This window comes from Heloderma suspectum, chromosome 3 (genome assembly GCF_057233095.1).
Source record: "Heloderma suspectum isolate Gila_16-S chromosome 3, 16-S_ref, whole genome shotgun sequence".
Lineage (NCBI taxonomy): Eukaryota > Metazoa > Chordata > Lepidosauria > Squamata > Helodermatidae > Heloderma > Heloderma suspectum.
Genome location: NC_139460.1, coordinates 270,751,810 through 270,778,211, shown reverse-complemented (window position 1 = coordinate 270,778,211; position 26,402 = coordinate 270,751,810). Strand labels below are relative to the sequence as shown.

General features: G+C 47.2%; 1 protein-coding gene across 1 annotated transcript; it reads right to left on the bottom strand.

Annotated features, from left to right (window-relative positions):
• Nucleotides 1–4,090: 4,090 nt before the first annotated feature.
• AMOTL2 (angiomotin like 2) lies at nucleotides 4,091–25,875 on the bottom strand. Its single transcript, XM_084846946.1, has 10 exons — nucleotides 25,450–25,875; nucleotides 21,326–22,167; nucleotides 17,937–18,201; nucleotides 13,904–14,048; nucleotides 12,784–12,876; nucleotides 10,513–10,808; nucleotides 9,210–9,502; nucleotides 8,495–8,694; nucleotides 7,416–7,583; nucleotides 4,091–6,283 (listed from the first exon to the last, which is right to left on the bottom strand). Exons 2-10 carry the CDS (start codon nucleotides 22,072–22,074, stop codon nucleotides 6,225–6,227), a joined length of 2,268 nt encoding a protein of 755 aa, XP_084703072.1. The 5' UTR covers nucleotides 22,075–22,167; nucleotides 25,450–25,875; the 3' UTR covers nucleotides 4,091–6,224.
• Between the last annotated feature and the right edge of the window lie 527 nt (nucleotides 25,876–26,402).

Below are 26,402 nucleotides of genomic sequence, written 5' to 3'. Positions count from 1 at the left end.
CTCAATAAGCACACTGTTGTCTTCGCGTGGTTTCCAGTCTTCCTTTCCCACCCCACAGGAATCGGACGACCCAGTTGCTCCACACAGGAAGTTGTCACAGGCAGGGTGGTGACTGGTAAATTTCATTGCCCCAAGCTAGAGGGGATGGAAAGACCTGCCATGATTTCAGGCAGAAGGAGCCTTTCAGTTAGGATGGAAGCCTGGAACTGTTGATCTTCAGAGCAGATCAACAAAAAGGATGTCAAAGAATTATCTCAGACCTTGAGCAATCATTAGGGATGGTTCTTGCATTACAAAAAAGCAAATGACCATGTGTGCTGATGTGTCATATTTTGTAGCCCCCTTATCTCGCCTTTCCCTCTTCTTAACATGGGGTGCGTCCAGTATCTTCCAGGATACTTCCCTATGTCTAAAATACACACCACCTTGGCACTTTGCCCTGATTTGGGCATAACACTAACCATAGTTTAGCACTGCGGGTGTATGCCTGCTTCCCCCTCCTCTCTGGCATGGTCACAAGGAGATCAGAAGCATGTACTTACAGTCAGGGCAGAAATATTGGAACAAGGATAACTGTTTTGGCAGTTGGCCTCTGCACACCACCACATTGAAGTTGAAAGGAAACACACCCAGATGGGAGCAAAGCCAGGACTTCCAGCTGTAATTCAAGGGGTGTGACAAAAGTGGGGTACTAGCCATTCAGGAAGGACAGCCAGTGGCATACACACCCCCCCATTGTTGGTGGCTCAGAAGTAATGGAACAAACCAACATCATTTCAAACTTAAGGATCGCCTTTAATACCTGGATGAAAATCCTTTGCAGTCAATGACTGCTTGAAGTCTGGAACTCATGGACATGACCAAATGCTGAGTGTCCTCCCTCGAGATGCTTTGCCAGGCCTTTACTGCAGCTGTCTTCAGCTGCTGCTTGTTTGTGGATCTTTCTGCCTTCAGTCTTGTCTTCAGTAAGTGAAAAGCATGCTCTATTGGGTTGAGATCAGGTGGCTGACTTGGCCATTGAAGAACATCCCACTGCTTTGCCTGGAGAAACTCTTGGGTAGCTTTTGCTGTATGTTTTGGGTCATTATCCATCTGCAATATGAAGCAGCTTCCTATCAGTTTGGCAGCATTCGGCTGAATCTGAGCAGAAAGTATAGTCCTACACACTTCAGAATTCACCCTGCTGCTTTTCTCAGCAGTCAGGTCATCAATAAACACCAGTGACCCAGTTCCATTGGCAGCCATACATGGCCATGCCATAACACTGCCTCCACCGTGTTTGACAGATGATGTGGTATGCTTTGGATCATGAGCTGTTCCTTTTCTTCTCCATACTTTTCTCTTCCCATCATTCTGGTACAAGTTAATCTTGGTTTCATCAGTCCAAAGAATCTTATTCCAGAACTGGGCAGGCTTTTTTAGGTGTTTGCTGGCAAAGGCTAATCTGGCCTTTCGGTTCTTGAGCGTTACTAGTGGTTTGCACCTTGTTGTGAAGACTTTGTATTTACATTCATAAAGCTGTCTCTTGACTGTAGATGTTGACAATGACATGCCTACCTCCGCAAGAGCGTTCTTGACCTGGCTAGATGTTGTGAAAGGGTTCCTCTTCACCATGAGCAGAATTCTGTGGTCATCCACTTTAGTTGACTTCCGTGGCCTTCTTTTTCAGGATGTTCCAAACTGTTGTGTTGGCCACTCCCACTGTTTTTGCTATCTCTCTGATGGGTTTATTTTGTTTCCTCAGCCTAATGATGGCCTCTTTCACTCGCCTGGACACCTCTTTGGACCTCATGTTGGGAGTTCCAGTGAACAGCTACCAAATGCAAATGTAACACTCAGAACCACCTCCAGGCCTTTGGAGTACCCAGGAAACAGGCCACACCTGGCCATGCAGCTGCTTGTCAGCCATTCCTTCCATTACTTATGAGCCACCAACGATTGGGGGGGTGTATGCCACAGGCTGTACTTCCTGAATGGTTAGTGCCCCACTTTTGTCACACCCCTTGAATTTACAGCTGAAAGTCCTGACTTCGCTCCCATCTGGGTGTGTTTCCTTTCAACTTCAGTGTGGTGGTGTACAGAGGCCAACTGCCAAAACATTTATCCTTGTTCCAATATTTCTGGTCCTGACTGTACATTTTAAAGTAACCAGTTTGTGGTTTTATTGAAACTAAGAACTGCTGCTAGTTTAACTATGGCTTATCCAAACAAGCCAGGATCAGAAACTACAAGTTTGATCTTGTGGCTTGTTCAGACAAACCATAGTTTAAACCAGCCTTCCCTAACCTGGTCCTTCCCGATGTATTGAATGACAACTCCCAACATCTATGCTAGCTGAGGGATGTTGGGAGTTGTAGCTGATCACAGCTGGAAGGAAGGTTTAAAGTAACCACAATTTGTCCTGGTTAAATCGAGGAGAGGGGAGTGCAGGTGCCTAAGGCTTGTTCACATAACACTAAACTACGGTATAGTGTTCTGTCCAAACTCTCCCAGTAATGCATGTATTAGATAAAGTAGGGTGTTGCTCCTGCCACAATATCCAGCAAGTACCAGAATACAGAAGTTTGTCACACTTCAGAAATACAGATGAAAGCAAAACATTTAGAACACTTTCATACATGACACTAAGAAGCACCTTCAAGCCTCCATCACTCCTCTTTCAGCAAGATGAGAATGTGATTGATGTGGAATAGAATACAGGAGAAAACCTACGCACCTAATGTTCAGCACCTCTGCTCTAGCTGCTTTGCCCACCCCAATGCATACTTTTATAAACTTCTGTCATTTGCCCCCTTAGGATGCAATCCAATGCATGTTTAGGCAGAAAAGAAGTCCTACAACATACAGCATAGCTGGCTGGGGAATGCTGGGAGTTGTAGGACTTTTTTCTGTCTAAGCATGCATGGGATTGCACCCTTAGCCACCTTTCCACTAAGTGTTGATGGGTTGCAGGGCGAGTGGCACAGGATGGGGGCAGCGCAAGTAAGCAACTACTAAGGCCAAATGCAGGGTGGGTGAGGTATTTCCCCCCTCCATCTGGAAAGACTTCTCATCACGTACATCTTCACATTTTAGCTGTAGAGTCACAGACCGGAGACTTCTTCAGGTCATCTTGTCTAACTGCCCATCTGCCTTGAGGCAGGAAATCCTACACTGATGAGTGGCAGGTACTTTTCCACACTGTGCTGTCTTGAAAACTTCCAGTGACTAAGATTGTACAACCAGAGCCACCCTAATCAGGTTGGTCCACTGATTATTCAAAAGGGAAGTTTTTTCTTCAGTCCAAGTCAAATCCACCTCATCTTTGCTTGAGCTCATCATTCTGTGATTTTCATTACATTTCTTAGGGCACACTCCTATGCATGCTTAGAAAGGTGGCCTACAACTCTCAGCATTCCCCAGTCATACTGAGTAGGACTGCATCCTTGGTGTGTTATAGGTAGGATGAAGAACCCACAATTTCTCAAGACCAAGGCCATATCAGGATTTGGGGGTAGTGGTGGCCTTGACAACTTGCCATCTGGTGAGCTCCTTCCTACATAGGGCCCCCTCTACCCAGCTGCAGGCTTTCCTGGGAGGTGGTGGAAGCAGCAGGCGACAGAAAAGCCACTATTTTACATTTCCCAGAATGCTCTGGGGTGCCTGACTCAGCATTGCTCCAGGGCATTCTAGATTTTAAATGATGGTGCCATTGATTCCATCACCTGGTGCAGGGCAGGCATCTGTGCCAGCAGGCCCTTTTGGGGCCCTGGCAACTGCTCACAGGCGCTGGTGCTTACACCAGGCCTGCATAAGACCACATGGCATCCCCGCAAAAGCCACTGGCAGGAGCGTAAGTACCCTGTGCTTATACATATGCTGTACTGAGGTAACACAAGTTCTGCAAACTATATATATGCTGCAAATTTGCTAGTCATGGGAAAGAGTGATAGGCTTACTCAAAGTACTGACTCTCTAACCCCTGGAAATCTTTAATTGGCCATACTCCAGCTTTTAAGATCTGCCAGCTCCCCATTACCTGTGTGTGGATTTTATCACTTTCGCATTTCCCAGTCACAAAAGCACACACATAGTGGAAGAATACAGCCTTAGGCTTATTAGGCAATATTTATTTATTTTTTATTAAAATATTGTTATACCAAGTAGAATGCTACAGCAATCTCGGTATAGGGCGGCATAATAAAACAGTCAGGTTTACGTTAAATACTTAAGATAACTTAAAATGCACCAAACACAAAACAAAACAAAAACCACCCCTCATTGTCTTTGGCAGAAAAAAAAGTTCACAGCACAAAAATATTTAAAAAGGAATACCAAATATTAATATGAAATATATTAAGCTGTGTTTCTTTCTCTCATAACTTTTTTTGCTTTTTTTTCACTTTGTAAACAATGCACAATCACTGAACACCTTTTTACATATTTATGGAGGGGGAATTTTTTACATGCAGTCGTCCAGCAAATGCACATGTTTAACAGATACCGGAGTGGGGAGGAAAGTGGGTAAAGGCAGAATCTAGAAAGCACCAAGGTTTGGTGGAGTGAGTAACAGATGATTATCAACATTGGCTACTGTCAGGAGCCAGCTGTCAGTAGACAGGGAAATGTAAAAAGATTCTACTGTAGATTCTGGAGTGGTTCCAAAGAAAGAAGGGATGTCTCTGTAACTGATACCCTATCCAACATGTGCTTTTCTGTTTTGTTTTGTTTTTTTTAAGATACATTTGGGATATAAAATTGTCTTGCACCTCTATATCCACTTACATCATTCCCACGAATGCCCTTTATTTCTTTTGAAAAAAATACAACTAGCTGTTGGCCACATTTCCCACTTCACAAACATACAAACTCAACACAACCCCCCAATACGTACTACATCATACTTCGCCCACTGTCCTGGAGTAGTTCCAGTTCACTTTCTGAATCATTTGTTACGTGAATAAATAACTGTTCGTGTCAGTAAGAGGTCCAGCTGCAATCTTGCTTTGGACCAGATGGTATTGCCCATGGATGGAATGACCCCAGTGTTACACCAGCTGAGGACTGGAGCCGTTCATCCCAATACAGCTGCACCCATCTACACCCCATGAGGCTGTCTCCAGTTTAGAAGATGACAGCTTGGAAACGGCAACACAGAAACTATGCTTGCTGTGCACAGAAACAGAAACACTTGGCTCGTGGCTGCTGTTCAAACAAAACGCAGGGAAATTCCAGTCTGAAGCATCATGGGAAATTGCTTCAAAGGAAATGGAATCTGAAGGACTCTGAAGGCGGATATTTAACTCTGGACAAACAGGATATGAAATGGAGGAAAAGAAAAGCAAACACTAGAAAAATCTGAAAACAAGACTGGGGGTGGGGGTTAGTTTAAGTGATGTGGAGCAAATAGAGATCAGGCAGATCCACTGCAAACATCAGAAAGGGACAGAAAGAGCCAAAACAGAGGGACTGTGGCTGAAATGTTGATTACTATTGGGCTTGTTCTTAAAGAAGAGATTTACAACAACAAAAAATGGCACCATCTCCTTGATCCCCCTTTGCCAGTACCTATGGCAGGCCATATGCTATCCCACAGACAACAGTAAGGGACTGCTTGAAATCCCCAGTATCTGCAGCAGTCCCTCTGCTTGGGAGATGTGAAAATTGGACTTGGGGGAAGGAGAGGCTGCATGGAATTCATTCTAACCACACCAGCACCAGATAAAACACTCTTTGCTTATGACAGTTTACACTTCAGGTCCAGGTACCTGCCAGGAGCCCAGTGAATCAGGCATGCCACCTCTTTCAGTGCCAAACCCCAGCAGGCAACCCTCTGCAGGGCTGCGCCCAGGCAGCATCAGAGTCCCATTTGGCTTCCCAAGCCAGCAGCGAAGAAGAGGTGGAGCAGCTGCCTCTATGCCAGCACCAGCCTCAATGCACGGTGCTCCAGCTGTTGCTGAGTTTGTTGGGGGAGGAGGAAGAGAGAAGCCTGTTGGGGGGATGGTGGGCACTCGCAGCCCAAACAGAGGTGCACTGCCACCATGGCTTTACACCCCGAAATCCGCTGATCTGCTTGGCGTCCTCCTCCAGCCCCTCTGGCAAAGCCTTTGTCCCACTCTCCGCCGGCCTTCCTAATTGCTGAAGGGTTCCTCAGTCTTTGCTCTCTTGGTCAGTTACTGCCCCCCCTCCCCTAGTTACGCAGCAGTGGCTAGGTCTGGTCATGCACACAGAGGATTTCCTGGTCCTCAGATGAGAATCTCCACCATATCTGACAGGTCCAGGTTTTCAGCAGCTGGCAACATCTCTGCAAGAAAACACAGCCAAGCAAACAGTTTGAGGAAGAGTTCAAAGCTACTTTGGAAATAAGGCTAAGGGAAACCCATCAATGACCCCAGCTTCTTTTGCAGCAAAACTTTGATCCCAAATGTTACAAACTAAAATAGAAACAGCCTTACAAGCCATATATTGAGAAATGACTTCACCAAGCAACTGTCCATTTGAAACACTTTACAGGACTGGCAGCAAAACTCCAGCTTTTCCCTTCCTGCAACCCTTCCCCTAATGCACAGGTGGGAAATTGGTGGACCGCTGGAGGTTGTGGGACTCTGACTCCCATCAGCCCCATCCAACATGGCCAATGGTCAGGGTTCATGGGATCTGTAGTCCAACATCTGGAGGGCCAGAAGGCCCCCCCCATATATGTGGCATGTGTGGACTGATGCCCATGGTTGTGTCTTTCATCCATTTAGGCCACATGTTGGAGGAGGCTGACCAAATCCAGCTCCTAGTATAAATCCTCAGCATGTCCAATGCCGTGCATCATCTCTGTAGGTCCAAGGAAAGAGATTTCACTTGGATTTGTGGTTTTGAGTCTGGGTCAAGCGCATGAACCACAGACTAAGATAAGCACCATCAGCTGAGGAGGGTGTGGGGAAAGAGAAGGCATCCGCTCAGATTTCTCTCTCCAGACGTGAACCATCCTTCAGGGCTTCTTCTCTCCAAGATGTTCAGGCAGTGGGATGTTGGGGCACCTCTGGCCTTTACTGTGGTATCCATGAGACCACTACAGAATTTAGGAAGCTTCAAGGGGTGTAGTTTTTCCACACGAGCCATCGCTGAATCACTCTTTCCCTCGCCTTGTGCTCTCTCCCCCCAGGCCCCCCCTGCTCCTCTAGGATAAGCTTGTACTGCATTGCATGAAACTCATGATTACTCACTATGGCAGGAATCTCAGTCCTGGCATTTAGCCTGCAGCAGGCAGCTCTGTGTTCTCCTCTTAGCTATGTGAACCGTGTCAGGCATCCCTGGTAGGCGAAGGCAGTTCACTGGGTGTACTGCAAGCATAGCTATTAGCAGAGTCCATGAGAGAAGGTCAGGCACCATGGACATCCTACAGCCACCACACTCTGTGGGTTAGGCCAACAGCCGGCACTTACCGAGGGAATTTGCTGCACCGCTGCTGCTTTCTAGATGGGACTCAGGCTCCTCGCATGGAGGGTTCTCAGGCAAGCCCTCCGTCTGCGTGCTCCCGTCTTTGCTGCCACGTTTGGCATGGAAAGGGACAGAAGCTGATGGGGTGGCTGCTTCTGCTGAGGCCTTGGGAGCTGAAGGAAGGAGCAAAGGAGACCCCTTTACAGACCAGCAAACTCAGAGATGTTTGAATAGGCTTGCAGAATTTGAAGAGGAACAAGCCCTTGATTAAAGGGAGGGAAGTATCCACAATTCTGTGCTAGTCTCCCCTTCTCTATTTTCTCCTGAACAGGAGCATCTACAAGAGAAGAAGTTGGCATCAAGACTGACTACCTAAATTAGCCTCTCCCAACTTGGTGTGCTCCAGATGTTGTGGACTTCAGCCCAGGCACCGTGGCCAATGTTCAGGAATACGGGGAGCTGTAGTCCAAAACACCTGGAGGGCACCAGGTTGGGGAAGGCCTACCTAAAACACCACTGACGTATTTATTCAGCTTCCCATCATGGAAGGCAATTCCATGCTTGATTGTGGAGCTCTGAGTTTATTTAATGACCAAGCGATGGCAACCAACTGGAGAACCATTTTACTCATGGTTCTAGGTTCTGACCAACGGCCTAAGATGCTCAGTTCAGATGACACATTCCTGATCCTTCGAACTACGATTTGCAAGACTAGGAGCAAGACATTTCAATTGGAACACAACCGTAAGGACCCTGCCATGGTTTGCAGTAGGTATGCAAACCAGGGTTTGCTGTAACCTTAACTTGGCCTGATGTCACAGCAAACTATGGCTGTCCCAAACCACTCCACATGCCTGATTTTGGAGAATCAGAGACATAACAACTGAAGGGACCCAGAATCCCTTCCTAAGAGTACAAGTGTAAGTGGATGCAAAGGAACATAGATACCATACGAAATACAACCACAAATCAAATGTTTCCTGGGAGATATAACAGGAGCCAGCACAACCAGGACCCTTATATACATTATAGCTATAGAATCCCTCCCTTCTCGTCTCCTAACATCAAGCAAAGTCTTTATTACCTGTACTCCCTTGGGAACCACTTTCACTGACAGAGGTGCTTGGCCAATTCTGGGCACCAGATGCGGCAAAGATGGATGGCACCGACTTGGCAGGTCGCAAGGAGCTCTGTTGAGCCTTACTGGGGTCCTTGCGAGAGCGCTGCTGCAAGACTTTGATGACAGCATCTTTCTCGAGTATTTGGGCATGAAGTGTTTTTAACCTGGGAAATAAAAGAATGTGACACAATGTGAGAAAAAACACAGAGGCAACATCCGAGTTTGTAGGAAGCATCTTTTCTCAAAGCATCCTTCAGACTCCTGCTCTTCAGCACCTCAATGGAGCTTCCCCTCTCAGCATCCCACAGCCCATTTCCTCCATTTCCATTTTGCAGATGAACAGCCTGCTTTCAACGCTACAGACCCATCGTGGGCACTACACACACCAGCTTTCCTCTGGCATGTTTTGAAAGCCATCCAGCAAGGAAGCCACTTTTAAAGCCTGGGGTAGGGAATGTGTAGCCCTCCTGATGCTGTTGGACTGCAACTCCCAGCATCCCGCACCACTGGCAATGCTGGATAACACTGATGGGGAACTGCAGTCCAACAAACATCTGGAGGGCCAAATGTTCTTCCCCCATTTTAATCAACGCAGAGTGAAAGGGACAAATTCTGTCCTTCAAGCTGGGACCAGGCCAGCGGACAAGTAGCCCCATATGAAATCTCTAGCAAGACCGACCTATTCTCCATCTCCTGATGCTTGTGGTTTGCCAGCAAAAGGTCCTCGTCAAAGCTGCTGTTGGGGGAGTGGCGTGGGGAGTGGTTGATGATGGTGGTGTCCCGCTGTGCTGCAGCGGTGGCAGCGGCATCCATGGCAAACTGTCTCATGGTGCACTCTTCCAGGTACTTTTGCTCCCACTTGGTCATATCAGCCTCCAGGGCTAGGATCTTCTCTTCCCTTTCTCTCAGCTGTTCGGACAGCATGTGGGCATTCAGCTCGGGGGAGCTACTGCTAGGTGCTCCCATCTGTCTCTGGATTCAAAAGAGAAACAAAGACCCCATGTGACACCGCATTCTGTGCTGCTGACCAAAAACCACCTACATAAAGCATAATGGGGCCTAGACTTAGGGATGGGCATCCTGAATTAAACTGCTTCAAGAATAGGGTTTGAGAAGAACATGCATCCATTCAGCATCTTCTTTGCCGAGGACTTTTCTTCGAGATGTGGTCCCACTCCTGACTTGCCTTGGATGCTGGCACATCTCCGCTTAATAAGTATCTGCACTTGTGGCAGTTCTGGAAATGGCAGCCACTCACTTTTAATATATGTAAGATTGGACTGACAGAACTCCCAATGTCTATTTTTCAATTCCTTCTTTGCTTCCAACTGAATAGGTTGATTTAACTATTTTGAGACCTATCTTGAAGGACCAGGCCTTCATAGACTGTGCATACTTCTCTTTCTAAACCTCCATTTGCGTGGCCACCAGAATCACAGCACATGCTAACTTACAAGGTATCAACCCATAAAGTGGGCTGGTAATTATTACCAATGGGGTCATTCACAATTTGGTGGTCATGTACTTAACTAATAACCTTTCATGCTTGCCTCCACACATTTCTAATCACTGGACCATCTGACTAGATGTGTAAAAAGCTGGAGAGGAATTGCATCTCTAGCAAGCATGATTTGACTATTGTTCTATAAATATTTTGCATATTATTGGGTTTGAATATTAGACCATTGGTCTAATATTCTCTAGATGCTTCCCTTCAAGTTAACACAAAGGGAAATTGCTGGGCCTCAGGCAAGGAGAGGATATAGGACATCCTGACTCAACCTGGCACCCTCTAGATGCTTTGGACTACAACATCCAGCATGGCTGGCCATTGACCATGCTGGCTGGCGTTGATGGGAGCTGAAGTCCAACACCTCTGACTGATACATGACCATCAGAAGTTGGCTAACCCAGATTCATAACCCTGGCATCTGAGTTGGTAAGTCCTTGTTGCATGTCCTATTCTTTGGCCTTCCACTCACCTGCTGAGCCCGCAGCATTTTCAGTTCCTGCTCTAGGCGAGTGCGGAGACGCAGTTCGAGCTGCTCACGCTTCTCGCAGGCTGCCTGGAGCTGTCCCAGCGCCTGCTGCAGCCTCTCCACTTTCTCCACATATGCCCGCTTCTTCCGCAGCTCATCCTCCGTTTTGGCAGCCCGGGCCTGGGCACTGCTCAGAGCCTGTTCCAGCAGCTCTGCCCGCCGCCGCTGGTCTTCATTGGCACCAAGCAACCGTGCAATTTCCCGCTGCAGCTTCTCCCTTTCTTGCTGGTACTCATAGTCTGAAAGCAACACAAGGAGGAGAGGCCATTAACACAACCCATAGATATCCACTCCGTTCTTAAACACTGCAGCCCAACACATTCCTCGCGGTTATCTACAGAGAGAATGTTTAACTATAACACAGCAGTAGGGAATTTGTAGGCCAACAACATCTGGAGGGCCACAAGTTGCCCACCCCTGTTATAATGGACTGAACCAGTCCTTCTCCAAGTCATTAGAAGAGAAATGGGTGTTGCCCACATTGTTCAATTAGTCCATGGTAGGATCATATTGGGCTGGTACCCAGAGGGCTAACTGACACCCTCTGGAAGCACACAAACTAACAAAAATGCACATTTGTGCCAAGGTACTTCAATTTTATGCTAAGCTCCTAGCTACCACTACCCTCATTTGGGCATCCTCACACTGTTTTCCATGCTGTGATCATGACATGGGCACTAAAAATGTTTAGCACAAGGAGTGAAAGGAAGAATCTGCTGAAACTCAGCACAGCGGTCTGAGCAGCTCAACAGCAAGGGTGGGAGGCCATAATCTGACAATATCCAACCTACGATGGTTGGGGCTGATAGGCGTTGGAGTCCAACAACATCTAGAGGGCCTACGGTTCCCCCTCTCCCCGAGTCTAGAGCTACCTGTTTTATACCATGCATGCCTGGACAGGCTACATAGTTACATTTCACTGACTCTACCAGAGACCAGGAGGGCAAGGAAGCCTGACAGAGCTTCCACAGTTCCACTAATGGTTCTGGAGAAACCACCAGGGACCTTCCCCCGACTTTCACCAAGACTCAAGCAGTAGAGGGCTATGAGCAAATAGCTTCTTCCTTCAACACCCAGACCCAGTGGAGGCTGGTGGCTCCGATGTCAGTGGGCCGGTGAATCCACTCCAGGTTTCAGACAGAACTCTGAAGGATAGCTCCTTCAGAGTTCTGACTGGTTCTGACCGAAACCCGGAGTGGATTCACCGCCCCACTGACATCGGAGCCACTAGCTTCTGCTGCCCAGACCCCAAGTAATGGCAATCTGCCTGCCACTACAGATTGCATAAGAAAGCTGTGCTGATCTGAGCGAAAGACTCCCTCAACCTGGTGCCCACCAGAAGTACCAAGCTGCAACTCCTGGCATTCCAAGCCAACCTGGAGAGCATCAGGCTGGGGAAAGTTCAACTACGGCCTGATCCATTGGATGCAATTCCTTCATAAGCAAATTATGACTAAAGAGCCACTCTAGAAGTGTAACAAAGGTGCCATGAGAGGGTCGTAGACATTTAATACATTTAATACTAAGTTGAGATTACACTCAAATAAATGCATTTACTAGGGGATGAGACCCACTGAACACAATGGGGCTTATATCTGAGTAACCATGCGTACGATTGTACTGGAAATCTCACACTGCTGTATTTACAAGGCCAGAAAGAAAGCTATTCATTGGGAGGGAGCAACAGTCATCTCTATGAAAGATTAGAGGCAGTTCCTTGCATCAGATGTTAAAAAGTTAAGAACAAGTCCCTTTCCTTCCCGGCTCCCACCCTGCCCAATTCCCATCCCTTGGCAACAATCCCTCCTTTCTCAAATATCCAGAACAATAGCAAAAGAGAGAGACTAGGAGAGAGAGAGAGAGAGAGAGAGAGAGAGAGATTGGACCTAGGACTCTAAGCAGAGGGAGTTCAGCCTGTGTGCTGGAACAGCCAGAACAGCCACTGGAATGCAAAGAATCCAGGTCACACTGATGGCTGTGGTGATTAATGGCTCTAGTTTAAGTGCCAAGAACAGCTTAGCGCTCTCTGGGGAATGGCAAAAAGCTTCCAAAGGAGGATCCGCCTCCTCTTCAATCTTAAAGGGACCTACAGGTTTCTTCCCTTCCCAATCCATTTGCAGCAAAAGTGTCGAGGGAAAAAGACTGAAACAAAGAAAAGGCCAACTGTGTTAGAACTACAGTCGCGACAGCAGAAACCTTTTGAGAGATACTTACTTTGGGCAACAAGTTTTGCCATAGTCCCTTGGTTTCCTTCTTGGTTTTCCTGTGCCTGGCTAGCCAACTGCTTGTTGGCAGACTCCAATCGCTCTGTGGCAAATTGAAAGAAAAATCAGGATTAGAACACAATTCATACAAAAACTTGTGAACTACCAGAAGGACGTCGACTATTACTGTCCCCTGCCAGAGACAGTGCCTTGCTAAAACTATAGACAGTAATTTCAGGGACACATGGCTGCTAGCAATGGCTCATGCTGATGAATGGGAACAGTAACAGCTTTACTTTTTATATATATTTAGGGAGAATCAGCATGTTTTCCTCTGGGCTCAAAACCTTAAGACACTCTGTCATGTACATACGTACATGTGTGCGTGTGTTTTATTACTTTCTCCCCCGCTTATTCCAAGGTCTTGAAACTTAAGTTTTTTATTAAAGAACTAGATGTTTTCAGAAGCCTACCAAACTAAATGGTTCATTTCAAACAATCTTCCAAACCATGCTTTGAAAGATCATGATCAGAGTTGTGAAGGCTTGGAAAAACAGCTGGAAAAACACCAGAAACATGCAGGGGAGGGGGACCATTTCCCTCCCAATTTTCCAAAAATTCCTGGAGAAAAATGCGTTCTCTAATTTTTCTGCTCCCCACGCCATTTTCCTGTGTTTTTTTTCCAGCCTTCACATGTTTAATCATGCACAAAGCATGTACTTGCATGCTCCCCTTGTACACAGCTTCCCTCTCTATTTTCTGTTTACTGCTCACTAGTTTGCCATGACATCCGAACTGGCAAACTATGGTTAGCACCGGCCCTCCAAAGCAGCATGAAAACCCCAACAATAATCAGGCGAGAGAGAGAGAGAGAAGCCAGGTCCAAGACGGGCACAGTAAGTATACATGCCTATGGCTCGTTCACAATGATCTGAATTGAGTCAGAAATTATGGTTGCAAGCATATGTGCAATCTGATTGCACCTTGGGCAGGCTCATATTAGTGGCACTGGGTTGTTTTAAAGGTATGTGGAATTGGAAGCCTGAAACCAACTTGCAACTTAATTACTGTATCTTCTACCGAAATGTTGGGATTGAGTGTATTGCCCAAGGCTTTCCACACCACCTTACCTTTCAGATCTCGATTGAAGTCCTGCAACCGCCGCATCTCCCCATCCTTCTTGTTCCTCATGGCCTTCTCCAACGTCTCTCGCTTAGAAGACGCTTTCATTAAGTTTTCATAATCCTCTGAAATTCGCTGGATCTCAGTTTCCAACTAAGGCGGAGAACCAAGAGACTTCAGTTAAAAAAATATCTGTATGAGAAGATCCCTGAATGCCCTTAACAGATATTTGCTCAAGCTACATATTTCACAAACCAGAGCAGGAATACAGAAGATTAGCAATCATCTCTTAATATCTAGATCTCAGGTTGTGAAAATGGATTTGAGTGCTGTGTCTGCTTTGGTTTGTGAAACAAATAGGCACAAGCTAGACAAGCAGAAAAATCTTACATGCCATGAGTGAAATACAAATTGCAGTAGGCAGGGAGATGCTCCTTGGCATGTACCTGTCCCATGCTGTGTTTTTTGAGCATGTCTGCATTGCCAACTGAACTGGGATCAGTCATCACTTCTCAAAGTTCTGTAGCCAGACCAGAGTGAGGTCAGGGGTGCGCTGTGTGTGTGTGTGTGTGTGTGTGTGTGTGTGTGTGTGTGAGAGAGAGAGAGAGAGAGAGAGAGAGAGAGAGAGAGAATGAATGAATGTATAATGCTGTAATGGTCCAATAGGATTACCATTTTTTCATTATATTTTTTTAAAAGAAAATTTGGGGATTTGGGGTCAGAGGAACTGGGTGGACACCCTCACAAAATCCCATGGTTGACTGGAAAAGTCATGTACTTAAATTGATTTCAAAGCAGTTTAGACACTGTAGGGTAGATGTTCGTTCTCTCTCTCTCATTCTGTGTGCATGTGCACGTGCGAGAGAGATTGATTATAGTAATTATAAACTAATACACACACACACACAAAGATGCCAGCCAAAAAGGCTTCATACAAAGGCTGTGTCAGCTTTATTACACTCTGCTCCAACATAATTTAAACAGGCCACTGTACAATTCTGATCTCCTATCTGCTGGTTCAGAATGCCCGTTCCCTATTTCTAGGGATGGGCAAACTCACCGTGGTCTGCTATTTCCTGCTGGTTCACTGCACTATCCAATGTACTGCTGAGACTGCAAGCCCTAGCTGAAGTCAAACAGGGCTCAGCACTTCTTTGAGAATGCACAGCAAAATCCACCGCTACAACTGCTAGAGAGTGATGTTGGCTGCAGACCCGTCCTTCTCTTTTCTGCAGTAGCACAGAGAGGCTGGCGATTGCTCACCAGACCCAAACCACAGACAGATGCTCTGGAGACATTATCCCCCAAAAGTCACGAAATTAGATTTTAAGAACTACAGCCTCCTCTCTCTTATTAGGAAACATGACAGTTCCTTGCATATATTGTGCCATCCTTCCCATTCTCTCCCTTTCCCACACAGTCCCAGCTTGGCAGGATCCTGATGTCCAATTCCATGTTCCATTTTTACCACTTTGCTTTGCAAGCTTGGCACATTCTCCCTGCATCCCCACCTCTGCAGCTCTGGCACGAGCCCCCTGCAGTCCCCAAATAACTCACTGGTTCAGAGGGGAGGGCCCCACCCGTGGATGAAGCCAGGCTGCAACAGGCCTCTCCTTGTGTGCCTCCACACAAAAGGCTTTCTGTACAGACCCCTAGAGGGAGGGCCTGATAGCAGGACAGCACAACTGTTCATAGAGGTGGCGAATGGACTCTTTTCTATCCACTCAACAACTGCTTCAGCTTAAGACCTGCTGCGGACCGTGGGCTTGCGCTCCACAGCTGTTAAACTGGGTGGTGGGGTGTGTGTGTGGAGGGGGGACAATTAAAAAACAAATAAAGGAGATGTGTTTTCATGACAGCTGTTTCTGGGGAACAAAAGGCAAGAGTGAGAGGATTTTAGGAAATGTGGCTGAAGACAAGGCCGAGGCTGTGGGGTGTTTTGCTGAGCCCTCAACTTTCATAGAGAGCATCATGACAGTCCCCAGTCACAACGACTACTTCATAATGGCCTTGATACACGCTTTCGTTTACAGCAGGAGGCTGGACCATTGCAGTCTCCAACTAGGAGAACACTAAACACTGGTGGAACTCAGAGGTCTTTGGTAGGGGGCAACTTTTCACCCTGCCCAAGCTGCCCAAACTCTGTTTTCTGCCCTCCCCTGTTGGAACAGGCTGTTCTAACCCTCAGCACTTGGGCTCCACTTCTTCGCTACCTGTTCTGCAACACGCCTGCATGCTTTGACAGATTATAGAGCTATTAGTCAAGCTTCAACACTGACCCAACTCTCCACATTAAGATTTGTACCAGTGACCTCCAGGGAAGTGTAAACAGGGAGGTGGCAGTGGGATGTAAAAACCAGGCCCAGTGAGATTCACAAATACTCATCAAAGTGAGGGTGGTTTTAGGACATGAAGGGCCACAGCTCAGTGGCAGAGAACATGCTTGGCATGCAGAAGCACCCATGTTCAATCCCAGGCATCTCCAATTAAAAGGACTGGGTAGCAGGTTAATGGAAAAGATCTCTGCCTGGGAGGGATTGCCAGTAAGAATAGACAAAACTGAGCTAGATGGAAAACTAGTCTGACCCGCTTTAATACAGCTGCTTGTGTTCCTAGGGTAGAATTTCCCATTTCTGACCTAGAAAGAGCTTCCTTAACAACTGTGCAGCACAGAATTAAGATGGCTTCTTCCATCAAAATAGTGCAACCTTCCCCAACCTGGTGCCCTCTAGATGTGTTGGACTGCAGTTCCCATAATTCCCAGTCAGTATAGCCAATGGCCATGCTGGCTGGGAATTATGGGAGCTGCAGTTCAACACATCGGGGGGACACCAGGTCGGGAAAGGCTGAAATAGTGGGAGAAGCCACACCTAGCAAACATTTCCTTGCCTCATCGATATTTAAAGGCCCAAGAACATCCTTCAAGGCTACCCATCAAGAGCACCACTTTAGAAGGATGGCTAAGGCAACAAGCTAAAGTCCTACTGTCTTGTCCCTTCACAGTGCTCCAGCTAACTAGTGTTGCTCAGACAGAGTCATTATTACTGTTTGAAGGGATTATTTTAGCAAAAAAACAGGAATGGCTGAGAATGAACAGGAGCTGGACTGGCTTCCCCCAATGACATCCTATAATAAATCCCTTGCCATCTCTCTCTTTCACTCTATGCCATTGTTCCTACATCATCACACAGGGGGATATGGGTTAGCTCTATAGCCATACTGAAGAAGGGAAAGGCTAGGAAAGGGTTAATTACGACAATCCAATATTAAGTAGTTTAGAAATAGCCCCCCAATTCCTCCTCCATTCAACAAATGAAGCAAAAAAGACCATTTTGGATGTAATTCTTTCCCACAGTTAAGATTTGCCAACTTAGAGGAGGCCAGCAAGTGGCCTTAAGGTATCAATTTCTTACATTAAATATGGATTTAAACTCTAGAATCTTGAGTGATTGATGGGAATTGGATGCCTTACACTGAGCTGCCTCAACCTACATGTAGATCTGCATCTGTTGCATGTGTTTTGGTTAGGGTGGACAAGTGACCTACTTTACAGAGGACAGTCCTCTATTTTGGGGAGCTGGAAGAGGACAGTCCTCTTTTTGAAGGTGTCCTCTATTTGATGGGTTGTCCAGCCCAAGTCTGGTTTAAAGTCAAAGAACCAGAAGAAGGGGACTTAAAGCTGCCCACCAACAGGGATCCCCTGGACTGCAGACTGAGTAGGCACACAGGCCACCTAGTCTGTCTTCTCAACTATGGTGGGATGTCTTGTATTTCTATTTAAGCAATAGTTACTATTTTTAAATTCGCACTGATACACATAAATTTGCATATGCAAATATTATGGAAAATGGCACACACACACCCCTTTTTGGTGATGCATTTCCTCCTTTTTGGATTTGGTCAAGAGACCGCCTGGGACTCAAGGTTCCTGCACTGAGCAGGGGGTTGGACTTGATGGTTCTGTAGCCCCCTTCCAACCCTATGATTCTATGATTCTAAGTGAGCTTCTTGAAAAAGGTACAGCTAGGTCTGCTCTTTTACCTTCTGGATCCGGTTGGCCTTTTCACCGCAGCTTTCCAGTTCCCGCCGCAGCATCTCATTTTCCCTCTGAAGCTTCTCGTTCTCTCTCAGCGCCTTCTCGTTCTCCACCAACACAGCTTCCATTTGGGACAAGTGGTTACTGGCAGAGGCAGCTTGGGCTGACATAAGGGCCTCCATCCCAGCTGAAGTGAGCGATGCCAGAGGGCTGTGGCACAGTGCAGCCTGTGGTGGCAGGAAAGCTTGGGGCACCTGGGCCTGCATCACCCTGAAGAAAGAAGAGGTGAAGGAATTAAAGGCAAGCACTTTGCAGCAGGAAGGCCTCAGCACCATGTTTTGCCCAATACTGTATAAGTATGTAGCTCCAACTCAGGTGAGCAGCCTAAGTCACTACGCCTCAATGATTTTACACCCTGAATTTCTGATACTCTAAGATCTAGAGCTTTAGGGTGCAATCCTATGCATGTTTAGACAGAAAGTCCTACACCTCCCAGCATTCCCCAGCCAGCAATGCTGGCTGGGGAATGCTGGGAGGTATAGGAACTTTTTTTCTGTCTAAATATGCATAGGATTGTACCCTTAGGGCCTTTTCACATTGCCTTTCCATTGACTAAATCTTGAGACTCTGGGTTAGGGGAGCAATCCAGACAGCGCAAACTGTTTTAGACTCCTCTTGTGACTCATTGATAAGTTACTTCTCCTCCCCGCAACCCCCTTAGGGTTATAGGAAGCATGCCACTGAATTTACTCTTAATTATTATATGCACAAAAGATTATTTGAGTAACTCCCAATGCAGTTTTGACAAGACTACTCCTGTTTCAGAATGCAGACTCCGTCAGATCAATTAGTGCCATGCACCTATCCAAAAACCATGCCTCACTGGCAGAGCCCTATGCTTCCAAAAAACAAGGGCCAATCAGGATGATCAGAATGAGAACTTGGGTAAGGAAGAGTGCTTTTTCAAATCCAAGCCTTATTGTTGCAAATGTTATGTTCACATTTATATCGTTCCCAAAGTCCCCTTGCTTAAAGAGCAAACATTATACCATTCAACACCTTGCAAGTGTTTAAAACACAGAGGAGTACAGAATGGTGTTGAAGGAGACTGTCGCTCACCCCAAATGTGAAATTTAAGATGTTAAGCCTTTGGACTTACAAATAAATTCGCACTGCAAAATTCATAGTAGAGAATGTGCTGTTTTGAAGTACTTTGGTATCTGTATGCATTAATATTCATTTATTATCCAGCAAGTTTGATTACCATGGAGCTAAAATACACCACTGAAGTTACTTGTACCCTGATCCTAAGCTCATTTACTTGGTGCTCCATTGATGTCAATGGAGCTTACTTCCAAGCAAATGTGCTTCTATTATCACAGCTTGACAGGCAGACTCCTACGCATATTTACTCAAAAATAAACCCATTGTGTTCACACCTGGCTCAAGCCAAGGTAAATGCACACAGAATTGCAGCCTCCATCTGAGATGTTCAAATGGACAAAGTTATCAAGATAAACAAGATGTGTGAATTTCACAGGAGGCATCAATGTGAATGTAGGTGTTCAAATCTCTTGAAGTAATAGTCAAAATTTGGTCTACCACCCTGAAGTGAACAATTTAGTAAATTACAGGAGTATCTGTTACGTGCAGAGATCTTACTTAAAAAAAATCATTAAGGCAGTCTTTAACCATTCATAAATATCATCTGCAGTGGCAGCTTGAAATTCTTAGAATTCAGCATAGCCACCATCCTGGTGCCTGAATGGGAAGGTACTTCCTGAGAAGACGTGGCCTCATCTGACTGAGGTTTGCCTAACAGGGACTAATTCAGACATTCTTGTGTAGTGATCTTGGAGCAAGCAAAAATATGCACCTTCCTTTCAGCATATAGCCACCACCCCTCCTTTTGTTCCCACGGAAAGAGTCTATTTCCTGTCTCCAACATTATCTCTTCCTGTCAGCATTCCCTAGTTTGCCTCAGAGCGAGATATTATGGTTCCGTTCCTCCTCCCGCTCCCATCTTTCTCTAATGCTACTGCTTGCCAGTAAGTCACAAAGAGCGGCAGGCAGTTGTGAAACCACTTGCAAACATAATCTTAAGACATCTGTAAAACAATGATATTCCCAAACCAATAGGAAAGCCCTTTATAGGATGACTTCAAAATGCCATACATTGTCCAAGATCAGCCCTCAGTAAACTCATCCATTGTTGGTGGCACAACTCATGATCTCAGGAAGGCAATCACATGCCAAGGAGACAGGATCTTAAGCTAAGCTTCCATTCATATTTTGAGGGCTTACTATGGTCCCCTTGATGCTGTCTCCTAAAGCACTCATCACTTAACTTTCCTCCATGCAGAAAAAAAGACCCCAAGTTCTGTAAGTAACCACATGCAGCTTCTGCTGAGCATATCATGACTGTTCTCCTTTTCCCCACCTTGTGTGCATTTGTTCTAGGTTTAGCCTCCCAGACATCACCTTCCCAAGTACAAAGAAGCATAAGAAGTTCTCTGACTTTCTTCTACTTTATATTTACAAGTTGACTGGATGGTGAGATGGAGTCCCGGCCCTAACCCTCGCCCCAAACAAAGCCATGTGCATTTTGTGACTCCCCACTAGCTGTGTTCACAGAGGTGGCTGGGAGCCAAAAAGCTCTCTTTTTATTTCCCACAGCCTCTTTAATTCCTTCAAGTGTTTCCATGCAACTCAGACCAGCTTTGTCACTTTCCTGGGTCAAGAGTGAGCATTGCTAGCCAAGATAACTGTCCCTCCTTTTCGCTTTGCTACCTTTGTGGAAGCGGAGGTGCCTCTCCTCTCCACACCCCACCTCACCATACCTCTTTCCAAAGCAAAGTGAACGATACATTCAAACCTACTCACAAAGAAAAAGAGGTTGCTTCCGTAAAGCAAGGCTAATTTGGAGGAAAAAACCAAAGCCCTGGACCTAGTTTACTCCTCTCAAACTAAATCATTACACATGTTTTTGAGTCAGTATATTTCCAGGCTCTGCTTGCATCGGTTATAGTCCATAACCACTTCCCTTCTATGGGAAGAAAAAAAAGAAGGTGCTTTCCATCCAATCAGATGGAAGGGCCAATTGTGCAAAGCAAATGATCAGTTCAGTGGCTGGATTAAGAAAGTGATTCTCAAGCACCCTGAGAATCTCAGCCGTGAATGGATTTCCAGTCATATGTCAAGTGAATGCAATTCATCCCAAGTCTTTCTGGAGGCTTTTTAAACACAACTGAAACCCACAGCAATCTGCAGGTGCTTTGGACTACTAGTCCCATCAACCCCACCCAGTAGGCTGGGGATGATGGAAGTAGTAGCCCAAAGCAGCTGGAAGGTGCCAGATTGGGAAAGGCCGCTATATACCAAGATGATGGGTTACCTGATTTCAGGATGTTGAAATCCTGGACCTTCTCTGTAATGGTGCCTGGGGTCTGGGAGGTAACTGCCCGATGCCTCCTGTGAAGGGATTATATAGGGGTATTCTGGAGGAGGACCACGGGCCTCTGGGGCCTCAGAAGCCTTTCCCCTGGAGACTGAGAGCTGGTGGTGCCTAGAAAGCTGGGGGTAGCTGTGAGAGGAACTCATGTGGTTCTGAGCTCTGGCTCCATTCCTCTCAAGCGACATCTGCAGGAGCCGCTCACTGAGCGACCGCACGTGTCCACGCTTCAGCTCTTTCAGAGATTCGTCCTGGTGTGGGCTACTGGTGTCGGAGGCGTAGGCCCTACGTTGTCCCCCTTCAGCCTGTGCCCCAGACAAGGCCGCCATGGCCTGTTGTCCTCGCTGCAAGGCGTAATACTGGGAATGGGCTTTGGCCTCCTCATAGGTGGGGAGCTCCTCGCCCTTGTGCTGAGGCTGGTAGAGCCGATACATGTTATTCTCCAGGTACAGGTGGTCGCCGTGGTGCTCCTGGCCTTGGGGCTCCTGCCGTGTGGACTGTTGAACCATCTGGCTCTCTTCTTGGGTGAGACTCTCAAGGGAGGACTGTGGGCTACCACTGCTTCCTCCTCCACGCAGGGCCTGCTGCTGGATTGCCAGGAGTGTACGGTTCTCTGTGAGGTTGCCATACCTCAGTTGTTCCTGGATGAGGCGATGAAGGACAGTCCCAGAGGAATCCTCAGCTGTCCTCATTCTCTGCTAACTGGTGGTCCACCAGTGCTTCCCAAAGGCACAAAAAAACACACTGTCCCTGGAATCTAGCAGCCCCTTTCCAGCCAAATGATTCTGAAAGTGAAGAGAACAGGAGTGAGCAGCTAGCACAGCTCAGAGAACAGGAGTGGGCAGAAAGGAAGTCTTCCAATTTTACATCTTCTCGAGTATCCAGGAGAACTCTCGCTTGAGGACTAAGACCCATTTTAGTCTCATCTCCCTCACAGAGGCTACCTAGTCTAACTTACAGAGCTGTGAGGATATAATGGGTAGTAACCAACGTTAGTCCTACCTGGAGTAGACTAAGTGAAATTCACGGGACTTCATCTAATCATGACTAACTTGTGTCCCATTAATTTCAATGGGTGTACTCTAAGTAGAACTGATATTGGACACTACCCAATGACACAACTTCATGTATTTCCATGTTGAGCTCCTTTGAGGAAGAGCAGGATGCAAATGTGATCAATGACATTTTAAGTTATTGGGGTTTTGTTTAGTTTTAAATGGTCTGTTTCTGTCTGTTGTAAACGACTCAGAGCTCTTGGGTTGGGCAGAATAGAAATGCAATCAATCAACATGATTTCAAAGGGGCTTTCTCCCAAGCATGCTTAAGACTGCAACCCTACAATCCTTTATGCAGTCTTGCCCAACCTGGTGCCCTCCAGATGTTTTGGATTTTCAACTCCCATCAGCCCCAGCCAACATGGCCAATGGTGCTGGGAGCTGTAGTCCAAAACATCTGGAGGCAATAAGTTGAGGAAGGCTGCTTTATGGGATTGCCACCTACACACGTCCTCCCAGTTTCAATGGGACTAGCTTCCAGGTAAGTGTACATACAACTGCAGCCTAACTTTGGGGAATATGCAGTGATGTACACTTTTACAATCTAGTTCTTCCTCACAACAACCCTGTGAAGTAGGCTGCGTGTGAAGTGATATTATTGACTCGGTAAGTGTAGCCAACAGGTTGCAGCAGAAATGGAACCCCAAATTTCCCAGATCCCAATACAACACTTTGCCCTATGAACCACACTTGTGGCGAGAGTGAATAAGCTTTCCAACTGTCTAAAATGGAGCATGGTTACAGCCTAGAAGTTGCACATGGCTCTTCCAATAGAGACTGGCTTTATAACAGCCTTCCCCAATGTGGTTCCCATGATGGCTGGGAATTATGGGCATTGCAGTCCAACACATCTGGAGGGCATCAGGCTGGGGAAGGCTAACAAGTACTATCGCCTTTTTCAAGATGACCAGGAGAGTCACGCATAAGGTGTTTGCAGTGGGGATCATTCCTATTGGGGCTATCCGTACAACAGCTATCACTCCAATGGCAATATCATAGTGAGGACCATCTATTAAGTTGGCTGTAGAAAAGCCCTACTCTTTCCACCTCTGTTCACAGGGGCTTCTTAATCTTTAAGCAGAAAGGAGCTGAAAACCCCTCTCCAAGGACACAGATATTTTATTCAACCCCATAAGGAAAAACAGACTACAAAAATGGTCTCTGGGTAAATTCTTTAAATGAGAAATCTCACAAAGAAGGCATTGTTGGCGCAAAAAAGCAGCCAGTAGTTGATGTTCTGAAACCAACTATGCCCTCTGTCCTGGAAGCCTTGTCTTCTGATCCCAGATGTGTGGAGGCTGGCTCTGGACCAGCAAAAGCACTCTGAACATGCCTAAAGTCACTGGCCTTTGTAATGTTTTGCAAATTACACAGTGCTAGTGCTTGGCAACTGGGGACACAGAAATGACAAAATAGGTTCAGTGGGGCCATGCTGTTTGAAATGCATAAGCTATTAGAGAAATAATGTCCTATAGTGGGACAACAAACAGGAGGGGTATAATTCCAAGCGAAGTGCATTTACCCACTCCTCCATCCTATATTATCCCCTACAAAACTAACAAAACCTATGCTACAAAACTAACCCTTTGTATTATAAAAAAGGTTTGGGGGTTAATAGCATGGGTGAACCCTGCCCCAAATTAATTCCTGAATGCAGAAAGGAGGGGTGTGAGCTATACATTCAGCACGATCTTTTTACAGATTAATAATTTTAAGAGCACTAATTCTTTATTATTTGGCATTTCTACAGCACTTTGAATTGCACAAAATGCCACACAGTTTTATTGCACTCATTCCTATAAGCTCTATGGTTACTGGTTAGTCTCTAGGAAGGGGGCTCAGCGAAGGGTTACAAATAATAATGATTTCTACACCGTACAAAGTATGACACCCCATATCTTAATGGCTATACATTTCAGAGGAGTAACCTCCTTTAAGTCTTTCTACAGCAAACTCAAAAAGATTAGTCTTGGAACATGCTTAAGACTGAACCACAGATGCCACAAGGACAGCGCAATCCTTACATGCCTGCTGGAAGTTTAAGTCCCAACTGTGTTCCACGGTCCTTACTCCTCGGAAAGTGTGCATAGCTCTAGGCTTAGGTTGCACCCTGGCATGCACGCTTGGCCGGGATAGCGCTGCTTCTTTTCTTTTTTTTAAGTGCCACACGAGCCTCTTTGGTATGCCCTTGCTTATTGATCTACGATAAGTTCTATGATCAGTTCACGGGGAAATCACCCTGAACGTAAGGAGGCCTCCAAATCATCCTCCCCACGACCCCCAACGCTACCATCCTTCCAGTCCAAAAGTGAGAGCGCGCGACCGCCTGAAGCGCACTCAGCAGATTGCCATCTGCGCAGTATTTCGAGTTCCCCTGCCTCGCTGCCCGCTCTTTGTTTTCCAAATAGTTCTGCACTGACATCATCGGGGTTTGGATTGCAATTAACATTCCTGCTAAGTGAGAACGAGAACTCTGGGCTCCGAGAAGCAGCGGCCAGCAGCGAGCGAGCAAGACAAAAGCCAAGGGGAGGGGATACCCCCAGCGGCACCTGCAAAGCCAGCACGCCCCCAACCCAAATCAGCAGCGCCCGATGATCCTCCCCCCGCCCCCGCGGAAACTTTTCCTGCCACGAAATGCCGTTTGCAAGCATCGGAGCAACTGCAGGCACGGAATGGATGGCGGTTTATGGAAGTGGGGCGCACCGGGGGGGGGGGACAGAAAGGAGGTAACAGGAGCCGCCTCCCCAGATCTAAATTTAGGCCGCAAGGAGGGTTGGAAGGAAAGCCTGCGCCCTCATGTCTGTCAAGACCACGGGCAAGGGAGAAGGAGGCAACATGGCAATTGACAATAGGGATGTCGCTTTTGGAGCGGCCAGACGCCACGGTGAGGGGCGAGCTAAAGAAAGAGCGGCCCCCGTGGCTTGCAATCTCTCTCCCCTCTCCTCTTCCGCAGACGCCACGGCCACCTCTTCTCCTCTGCAGCGCGGTCCCGGGCGGCGGCATGAAACTTACCGGACCATAGCAGCCCTTAAGATGGCCTCGTAACTGCGCTGCTGGAGATCCCACAGCCGCCCCGACTCGGTGCCTTTCTTGGCTTTGGGGTGCGGAGGAACGCTTGAAAAAAACGAGCACAGAAAAAGCCCCAAGTGACCAGCAACGCTCCGCGCAGCTGCGTGCCCCTGGCTTCGGCGACTGCGCGAATGTGAGAGTACTGCGCGTGCACGCAGGTCGACTAGCCTCCTCGCACAGCGCCTGCCTGCTTGCGCCCGCCCCTGCTGGAAGGAAGGCGCCTAGCCAACTGCGCGCGGCGGCGGCGGCGGCGCCTGCCTCCTCCAACTGCACCGAGCGCCAGGGAGGCTGGACTGCGCAAGACGCTGCTGCTATGTCAGGAATGCGAGAGTTTTCGGGTCCCTCCCCCCGATCAAAGCGGCTAAGTGCAAATAACCTTGCCGCCGCCGCCGCATATACGGAGCACCAGGCCCCGGTAGGGGGCGTGCTGCAGCACCCCAATCCTTGCCTATATTCTACGGGGCGTGATACAAACACAGTCGGGCGATGAGGCCCGCTCTCGAGCTTGCGCCGTCGCACACCCCTCTTTGCCGGTGCACCTGTCGCGCAGAGGAGGGCAAAGGCTGTTTTCAGACGTTAGGGCCGTGCTTGTAGTGGCGGCTGCAGAGGGGGCCTGCCCCCTTTCGCTTTTATTTTAGAAGATGGGGGAGGGGGCGAAGCATGATTTGGCTAGAACCGGGAAAAGTCAGGGAGTGGGGCTTTTGGATGTCACACCCCCTATGCCCCCCCCCCATAATTCAAGCACTGGATTATGCACATTCACTGTGTGGGCAGTGAAAAGTAGCCCTCTCTGCTATGTGCATCTTAAAGTGAAAGAGGTCTACTTGGAATCTTTCTTTCAGACTTGGGAAAAGGGACTGCTCCAGGGGCATTGCTAGGTTCTTAAAAGATCCAGG

Excerpts from the sequence above, each read along its gene's own strand:
- AMOTL2 (XM_084846946.1), bottom strand. The coding sequence starts at position 22,074 with ATGAGGACAGCTGAGGATTCCTCTGGGACTGTCCTTCATCGCCTCATC. Across the intron at positions 18,202-21,325 it reads TTTCAACATCCTGAAATCAG|GGTGATGCAGGCCCAGGTGC; the intron begins GTAACCCATCAT and ends TTCTTTCTTCAG. Across the intron at positions 8,695-9,209 it reads CATCAGGAGATGGAGAATAG|GTTAAAAACACTTCATGCCC; the intron begins GTCGGTCTTGCT and ends TTTATTTCCCAG.